This window comes from Gordionus sp. m RMFG-2023, chromosome 3, assembly GCF_954871325.1.
Source record: "Gordionus sp. m RMFG-2023 chromosome 3, tfGorSpeb1-WG-v2, whole genome shotgun sequence".
Lineage (NCBI taxonomy): Eukaryota > Metazoa > Nematomorpha > Gordioida > Chordodea > Parachordodidae > Gordionus > Gordionus sp. m RMFG-2023.
The window spans coordinates 29,352,765-29,362,835 of record NC_088777.1 but is presented as its reverse complement, the minus strand read 5'-3'; the positions used below and the strand labels follow the sequence as shown (position 1 = coordinate 29,362,835).

Here is a 10,071-nt window from a genome sequence, read left to right as displayed (position 1 = left end):
AAATTAAAAATGAAGAGATTTTGATCAATAACGCCAGCAATATGTTCCTTACAAACTTTCTACTATTTTTCGCTTCTAAACCTACTCATTAATTAAATCTCAAAGAAACCTCTATTTTTTAAAAATTTTTTAGGTTTTTCACATGTATTTACACCCAAATACAAAAAAAGCGCTATCCAATATTTATTCTGGTTTCCTAAGAATATATTTTCATATTTATGTATTTAACGCCCTCTTATGGATATAAATTTGTTAAATTTTGTAATTGAAAAATAAAATATAAGTTGTAATAAGCTAGTAAATATATTTTTTTTCCATTAAAATTAAGTAAAATTAGAATTTTAAATTATTTGATATTTATTATCAATTTGTTAATTAATTAAAAATTGATTTATGTAAAATAAAGAGCATCAAAATAGCGAAAAATGAGAATAATCACAATACTACTCATAAGAATATTCACAAAAATGGCCGCCATATTTTTGATATGATTCCAACTGTAGCTGATAATCTTAAAAATTATCTTATAAACAACTTGAAATAAAAGTAATAAACCATTTCATATATTTATTATTTTTGTTTTCAGCAAACACAGAAGAAAAAGGACTATATATGCTACCAAGGGCATGAATATTTGGCCCATACAAGTGGTAAAAAGGCCATTTACCTTACTTGTCGCAAAAGATGTGGTGGTAGAGCCAAATTAATGATTGGTCTCGATTTAATTATCACCATCCAACATTCTTTAGAATGTCAAAACTTGGTAGCAGCCATAACTCCTAATGCAAATCAAGGTATTTATATATACATATCCATACAATAATTTTAACATTGATTTAAAGATTTAGCATTAGCCCCTCCACCTTTAAGTTCAGTTGGCCTAGCCATTACACATCAAGGTATTTATGATATACTTTTATTAAAATTAACTTAAAATTATTAGCCCAAGTTTCAATAGCCCCTCAAACTTCTAATGCAAATCAAGGTATTTATATATACATATCCATACAATAATTTTAACATTGATTTAAAGATTTAGCATTAGCCCCTCCACCTTTAAGTTCAGTTGGCCTAGCCATTACACATCAAGGTATTTATGATATACTTTTATTAAAATTAACTTAAAATTATTAGCCCAAGTTTCAATAGCCCCTCAAACTTCTAATGCAAATCAAGGTATTTATATATATATATCCATACAATAATTTTAACATTGATTTAAAGATTTAGCATTAGCATTAGCCCCTCCACCTTTAAGTTCAGTTGCAGCTATTACACATCAAGGTATTTATGATATACTTTTATTAAAATTAACTTAAAATTATTAGCCCAAGTTTCAATAGCCCCTCAAACTTCTAATGCAAATCAAGGTATTTATATATATATATCCATACAATAATTTTAACATTGATTTAAAGATTTAGCATTAGCATTAGCCCCTCCACCTTTAAGTTCAGTTGCAGCTATTACACATCAAGGTATTTTTAATATACTTTTATTAAAATTAACTTAAAATTATTAGCCCAAGTTTCAATAGCCCCTCAAACTACCTCTGGCTTTGCCAGAGCCTATCAAACCTTTATTTCAAATCTAGGTAATTCAGGAACTTATCAAGATATAAATGTTGGCATTGAAAGTATCTTATACATTAATTTACAATATCTAAAATATATTTATAGGTAATACGGATCTGCCTTTAGAAGTGGCCCATGTATTAATGGATTTACATCAAAATATAAATGGTAAAAATATATTTATAAATGTCTTTAATTAAATACATATTGTCACATAATATTATAACCCTATATATTAATATAGCATAGAGATTTTTTAAATTGTTTTTAGGCATGACCTTAAAATAATTTTAAAATTTTTTAACATTTAAATGATAAGTTATTTATTTGCTCGAATTTTTTTTAAAGTATCTTGTTCTATCTGATTTTTCCTTTAATGTTTGAGCCCTTATTAATATATAATTTTTCTATTTATTAAGATCCCCGGTTTGTAAAATCTCAAAAAGGAAAACCGCTTCTTTTTTTTCAAGATTATTTGTATCGACAGGATTATCAAAAAGATAATAAAATACATTATCGTTGCAGGAAAGTTGGCTGCAAGGCTTCATGCAAATTCGATGTTATATACATTACTTCTGGATTGCATGAACATCAAAATGAAATTGATATTTTTGAAAAGTTAAGGACTCATGAGGTTCTAGAGGATATAGTTGCCGAAAATCCTTTAGAAACAAGGCATTATATTTATGAGAAAGCCATAAATAAAAGATTTTTGGAAACCCCAAATATAAATTTCTATCCGGAGGCGATGCCCTCATTTATTTCGTTAAGCTTATTTCCCCATAGCATATGGACTAGGTATTTAAAAAATTAATGTATATATACAAAATAAATTTATAATTTAGATATCAAGTCAATGGTCCTAGAACAAATAACTATTTAGAGGGCTATCATCATAGCATCAAAAGAAAAACGTTATGTCCCCATCCTAACATTTATTCTTTAATTAACATTTTAAAAAGACATCAACACGCTTCTGAGATTAAATTAATTCAGATTAATAGCGGGTTGAATGTTAATCGTAAAAATCGCAAATATATTCAATTAAATATTTTAATACAAAATCTTACTTCCCTTTATGATCGAAATATGGATGTATATGTTTTTTTAGATAATATATCTAATTTAATTAAATTGCAATCTTAAATCGCGCTTTCTTATATTTTTATAAATCTTTTGCCATATATTATATATTTTATTTACATAATCTTTTGTTTTATATTATGTTAATATAAAGTATAAATTTAAAAATATAATTTTCGCGCATATTATATACTTCAGTAATAAAGTAGTTGTTTATATTATTAACCTAAGAATAATACACGTTAAAGTGGTGTATATATGTTTTTTAAAATTAAGTAAAAATTATACACTTAATTTATTATACATAAGAATTTAATTAATAAAATAAGTGATTTTATACATAACTCATCATATCCTATTTATTTTTATATTTAATTTTAAATATAATTTATATGTATTTTTGAGAGGGAAACATTTTAGGTAGTTTTCAGTTTTTAATAATAATTTGCTTCTTATCCGCGTCTTAATGAGAGAAAAAAAATACTCCCTATCTCCCACCTTAAAAATATGTTTTACTCCATATCCCTACAGGATATTTGAAGGAATTTGCACGATAAGATATTCGACGATCGCGAACAACAAAAATAATGGATTTCTCAGAGAGAGGAATGTTATAGATGTTAAAAAATAATATTTTAATATTAAATAATAATATTTTAATATTAAATAATATTTTAATATTAGCTAAAATAATATTTATAGTAAATTTAAATAATAATTATAATAAATTTAAATAATTATTATAATAAATTACAAAAATATAATATAACATAAATTTAAATAAATTATAATATTATTTAAAATAATTTAAAATATTTACCAATTAAAATAATTTATGATATATATAAATTATAATAATCGCATGACCTTTTCGAGAATTATATTTTTATAATTTTCAAAAGAATTAAACTCTGAAGTTTCAATATAAATAAATATATATTTATAATTATATAATAATCATAGAATATAAAGATAATTTTAATATAAATATATATTTTATAATTTTATGATAGCTAATATTAATATATAAAAATTATAGGTGAAATAGAAAAATATTGAATGCTAATAATTTATAAAACACTATAATATTAATATATAAAAATTATATGTGTAATATTATTGAAAAAAGTTTTATAATACTAAAAAGATTTATATATTATAATTTATAAATTATAAAATATTATAATATTAATATACAAAGTAAAATAATTTATATATATATAAATTATTTTACTTTGTTAATATTTTAAAAAATATTATTTAAAATGGATAAAAAGATGTAATTATTTATCAACATTCATTTAATTTATCGCTATTGATACGCGCTATTGGGTTTCGTTAGCTGATATTTACACAACTTGCAAGGAAGAACATGTTCCTGAAGATTCTGATTTAATTTTAATTAATCAAGTAAGAGATAAATGTTTTAAAATTGTTTTACGAGTTTCGTCACTTTTATAGCTACCATAAGCTATGCTGTTTAGCGCACTAGTAGCTAGCGCCGCCATTTATATATAGCCATAGCTAAAAATTAGGGGAATCTTGAGAGGAGATTGTATAACAGGCAATGAAAATATTTAATACATAACTTATAATATTCGATTTATTTTTAATATTTTTGATAGGAAAAAATTGTAGTTTAATTAGTTTTAATTTTTCTATAAATTAGGATTTGCTCCTTTTATGTCCATAAGAGTAAAAAATTCCCTCCTATCTCAACCCTAAATTATTTTTTACTTACTATCCTTAAAGGCTATATTAAAACATTTACCCCCCCCCCCAGCGTCTACGTGAATGGGGAGGGGTAGTAGCAGTTCACATCCAATATTTTGAGCAGGGTAAGGGGTAGGCGCCTGGGGGTAGGACAGCGTCTACATGACAGGATTTTCACTGGATGCAAACCCCCTTCAAAAACCTTTGCCTACCTCCCCTAAAAAAATCGTCACCTTCGGCGGCGGTGTCTTTTTATCATTATTTTCACTTATTTATTTATTGATACTCTTTTCAAAGAATTTATAAAGGATAACTTAAATAATTTATCTCTACTACCAACTATCGATATTTTGTGAATATAAAGAATTTATTTTTTAAATAATAAATTCAATTAAAACCTCCATTATTTACAATGAATTAATTATTATGGCATTATGAGCTTGCTAAAATATCTAAACCTTAAGTATTAATTTTTACAGCAATAAATTTTGTCCTATTTCATCTCAAAATTTAATAGATAACCCCCCCCCCCAATTTATCCTACCCCCATAAGAGCAGCTTACCCCCTCAAAAAAATAGGATGCAAACTGTTCCTACCCCTCCCGCTCATGTAGACACTGGGGTAGGATAAATATATTTGGAAATTATTTATTAATTTTTAGATAAAATAGGAAAAAATATATTGCTGTAAAAATTTATCCTTTTTTTTGTTTCAGTGATATTGTGGCAATCTATGTCTCTGAATAATTTCTGGGCGAAAGTAAATTAATGATATTATGTAGTACTGTTGGAGTAAATGTTGAGTTTTTTTATTTTAGAGTTGAAGATCGTAAAATTGTAATATAAATGTTTATAATATAATAACAATAACCAACATCTACATGGTAGAAAATTTGATGGATGCAAACCCCTTTCCAAAATCTACCCCTACCCCCTAAAATATATCGCCCTTCGGTTGCGATATTTGCCAATCCACAATGCATTAGTGATATTAATAAAAAGAATATTACAGTAAGCCACCATATACAACCTTATAACTTTCTATTAACAATATTTTAAGCCTTAGGAGATAAGGATTTTGAAATTTGTAGGTTATAATTAATATGTTACTATCCTTTTTCTAAAAATAGGAAATAAATATATATTTTAATAGTGCAATCATTTTATCATTTGGTTGATAATCACTTTATTTTTATATTAAGTGTGATAACGCATTTTCATTTCTATAAAAAACGATCTAAAATATTGTAAAAAATATAAGATGATTAATTTTTAAAGAGGTATATTTGGTTTATCAATTATTGGATTTAAAAACATCATAATACAAGTAAAGATTACCATTCAAAAATAAATACTTATCCCCAAAAATTAATGCCTACCTCCAAAATTTTAATATTGAAAAATTATAGTTATTATTTATAATAGATATATGTGCTCATTTATAATTTAAACCAATTTATATATTGATACATTTTATATAATAATAATATAATATTATAAGATAAAAATTATGTGTTATATACATTTATAATAATAGTTTTATAATAAAATAATAATAAAATAATTTTTACAACAGTATTAATATATTATAATTATGTAATAAAATGATTTATATATCTATAATTTTTAAAATGATATATATATTTATAATTTTTAAAATAATTAACATTTTTTTTAAATATTATATATTAGTATTTTTATGGTTTTCATTCATTTAATATCTCGCTATTTTGCTGCTCGCTATTTAGAGGTGGAACCGAGAGTTTAGCAAGACAGTTTAGCAAGACAGTATTTAGTCATACCGAAAATAAAAATAACAAAGAAAATGTTAAATGAGATATTTGATTGATTTATTGCTTTTTTTAGAAAAAAATATTATAATAACATTACATTATAATATATTAAAAATATGGAAATTTTAAGATCTTTTCAATTTTTTTATTAATTCTTTGAAATAATTTGCGGTTTTAAAAAATTAATTTTATTATATTAATTTTTAAATTAATATTATTAATTAAAATAATATTTGGTTATGATTTTATTTTATATATTAAGTAAGTATAAATATATTGTAATTACTTGATAAAGAAGTAAATGAGAAACATAAATTTTTTAAGGTATTTTTAATTTGTGAAAGCATTTAAGAGGGTAAAGGCTAACATCTTAAACGTAATTTTAAATATAATTATATCATTAAACTCAGAATTTAACCGCATAGATGTATTTTTTTACGTTTCCGGTTCACAAAATAAATTTTTTGTCGCGAAAGACATTTATAGGGGAAAGGCTAACATTTTAAAAGTAATTTTGAATATATTTATATCATTGAACTCAGAATTTAATTCTCTATCCAAAACCGCTTAGATGTATTTTTTTACGTTTCCGGTTCACAAAATAAATTTTTTGTCGCGAAAGACATTTATTGGGGAAAGGCTAACATTTTAAAAGTAATTTTGAATATATTTATATCATTGAACTCAGAATTTAATTCTCTATCCAAAACCGCTTAGATCTATTTTTTTACGTTTCCGGTTCACAAAATAAATTTTTTGTCGCGAAAGACATTTATAGGGGAAAGGCTAACATTTTAAAAGTAATTTTGAATATATTTATATCATTGAACTCAGAATTTAATTCTCTATCCAAAACCGCTTAGATGTATTTTTTTACGTTTTGTTCACAAAATAAAGTTTTTGTCGCGAAAGACATTTTGAATCGGAAATGTAAAAAAATACATCTAAGCGGTTTTGGATAGAGAATTAAATTCTGAGTTCAATGATATAAATATATTTAAAATTACGATTAAGATGTTAGCATTACCCCTATAAATGTCTTTCGCGACATAAAATTTATTTTGTGAACCGGAAACGTAAAAAAATACATCTAAGCGGTTTTGGATAGAGAATTAAATTTTGAGTTCAATGATATAAATATATTCAAAATTACTTTTAAAATGTTAGCCTTTCCCCTATAAATGTCTTTCGCGACAAAAATATTATTTTGTGAACCGGAAACGTAAAAAAATACATCTAAGCGGTTTTGGATAGAGAATCAAATTTTGAGTTCAATGATATAATTATAAAGATGTTAGCATTTCCCCTTTAAAATGCTTTCGCGACATAAAAATTATTTTGTGAACCGGAAACGTAAAAAAATACATCTAAGCGGTTTTGGATAGAGAATTAAATTCTGAGTTCAATGATATAATTATATTCAAAATTACGTTTAAGATGTTAGCCTTTCCCCTCTTAAATGCTTTCTCAAATTAAAAATACCTTAAAAAATTTATGTTTCTTATTTACTTCTTTATCAAGTATTTACAATATATTTATACTTACTTAATATATAAAATCATAACCAAATATTAATTAATTAATATAATATAATTTTTAAAAACCGCAAATTATTTCAAAGAATTAATAAAAAAATTGAAAAGATCTTAAAATTTCCATATTTTTAATATATTATAATGTAATGCTATTATAATATTTTTTCTCTAAAAAAGCAATAAATCAATCAAATATCTCATTAAACATTTTCTTTGTTATTTTTATTTTCAATATTATTTTTTAGCCTTTCGTATTACCAAGCCTTTCGACTTATAGACCTTGCGATTTTTTTATTATTTTCAAATCTAAAAATATTTTAAATATTCATTTATTGTTTTAAAATAAAATAAAATATAATTTAATTATTTTTAAATCTAAAAATATTTTAAATATTCATTTATTGTTTTTAAAATTAAAATTAAATATTATTTAAAAAGTAGCATAAATATATTAATAGTTATCCAAGTAATAATCAATTCTTGAATATATTTTTATTACTAAAAAAAGAAATCGTTTGGCCTCAGAGACGTTTAAACAATGTTTGTGTTTAAATTCTTGGAATACGAATATAATGAACAATCAATTCTGGACATAATTTTTATATGTATATATTTATAGAAAAATAAAAATTTTTGTATATTAATAAATATCATATATATTGTATAAAAATATTTCAACTATAAAGGTATCAAAGATTTTAGATATTTTGAGCATAGTAAGGGTTCTTGTTTCAAACTGTTGTTTTTTATGAATACTGGAGAACATTCGTGTTTTAATAATAATTGACTTTAACTAAAATAGTTTTTTATATTAACTTTAGTTTGTAAAAAAAATTGAATTTTGAACTCTTTAGAAAAATTACACAATAAATTGTAACTGGGATTCACTTTGTTTAATTAAGAAGAATATAGGTTCTATCAAAACTAGTTGCTTCAACGAGGAAATATTTAAATTATAACATTAATGTGTAGTCCAATCGTTAATCTATAAAATATATGAAACAAAACTAGATAAGTTTATGTGATAATTGGTTTTCTGGCACAGTCTCCGGCCATAAGATGTTTAAGAATTTTAAAAATTACAAAAAATATATTAACATCTCATTTTATCATCTATTTTAAAAATTATTATCTGGATATTTGTTCACCCACAAGTTTCAAGTAGAATTTATTAATTAGACTAAATCCATAGACAACTTAATAGTCTAATGGTAACGCTAAATAATACTGTACCTAACAGGATAGCTAGATAAAAAATTCTTTTTGAAATAAAAATACTATAGACGTTATATTATAAATCTAAAAAAAAATTCATATTAATATTTTTATTGATGTTTCAATAAATATTTTTTTATGAGGTAATGTAAAAGTGGTTAATTGAACGCTACATTACTTTATAAATTATGGTAATCCTTATAACAACACGCTTTGAAACCCTAAATTTATATAATATCAGTTTTCTGATTTTGAAGAAGTATTTATATGAGATAGTTTGCTTCATGAATCTTTTTCTAGGGTTCATATGAAATATAGATTTTTCATCTTGGATTTAATAGAGTTTAAAAATATTTATGACTATTGTCACTTTTCTATGGCACATATTCATTGAAATTATAATAAAATAGTTTACAATTTATATCTTAACCATTTTCTTAAAAATATTTTAAAAAAATTACAATGGCTATTATTACTTTTATATGGTACATCTTCACTAAAATTTTAATTTAACATGTTTACAATATATATTTTTACATATTTGCTTTGAAAAAATCGAAAGAGTTCAAAAATAACGATTATGACAATTGTGATTTTTCTATGGTATATCTTAATTGAAATTTTAATTTAACATATTTACAACATATATTTTTACCCATTTGCTTTAAAAAAATTCGAAAAAGTTCAAAAATAACGATTATGACAATTGTCATTTTTCTATAGGTCATCTTCATTGAAAATTTAATTTAACATGTTTACAATTTATATTTTTACACATTTGCTTTAAAAAAATTCGAAAAAGTTCAAAAATAAAGATTATGACAATAATCATTTTTCTATGGGTCATCTTCATTGAAAATTTAATTTAAAATGCTTACTATATATTTGCTTTAAAGAAAAATTTCAAAAATAAAGATTATGACAATTGTCATTTTTCTATGGGTCATCTTCATTAAATATTTAATTTAACATGTTTAATATATATTTTTACATATTTGCTTTAAAAAAATTCGAAAAAGTTCAAAAATAAAGATTATGACAATTGTCACTTTTCTATACATCTTCACTGAATTTATAATTTAACAGATTTACAACATATATTTTTACAAATTTGCTTTAAAAAAATTCGAAAAAGTTCAAAAATAACAATTATGACAA

At 23.0% G+C, this 10,071-nt stretch overlaps 1 protein-coding gene across 2 annotated transcripts; it reads left to right on the top strand.

Moving 5' to 3' along the window:
* Positions 1–462: 462 nt before the first annotated feature.
* Positions 463–2,748, top strand: LOC135926362 (uncharacterized). Of its 2 annotated transcripts, XM_065462212.1 has the most exons (13): positions 463–546; positions 587–794; positions 843–899; positions 944–985; positions 1,034–1,090; positions 1,135–1,176; positions 1,225–1,284; positions 1,329–1,370; positions 1,419–1,478; positions 1,523–1,636; positions 1,680–1,742; positions 1,994–2,372; positions 2,420–2,748. In XM_065462212.1, exons 2-13 carry the CDS (start codon positions 707–709, stop codon positions 2,718–2,720), a joined length of 1,305 nt encoding a protein of 434 aa, XP_065318284.1. In that variant the 5' UTR covers positions 463–546; positions 587–706; the 3' UTR covers positions 2,721–2,748. The 2 variants fall into 2 exon arrangements, with proteins under 2 accessions (XP_065318284.1, XP_065318285.1); XM_065462213.1 differs by lacking the exons at positions 1,135–1,176; positions 1,225–1,284; positions 1,329–1,370; positions 1,419–1,478.
* Positions 2,749–10,071: the final 7,323 nt, after the last annotated feature.

Excerpts from the sequence above, each read along its gene's own strand:
- LOC135926362 (XM_065462212.1), top strand. The coding sequence starts at position 707 with ATGATTGGTCTCGATTTAATTATCACCATCCAACATTCTTTAGAATGT. Across the intron at positions 795-842 it reads AACTCCTAATGCAAATCAAG|ATTTAGCATTAGCCCCTCCA; the intron begins GTATTTATATAT and ends ATTGATTTAAAG. Across the intron at positions 1,637-1,679 it reads TATAAATGTTGGCATTGAAA|GTAATACGGATCTGCCTTTA; the intron begins GTATCTTATACA and ends ATATATTTATAG.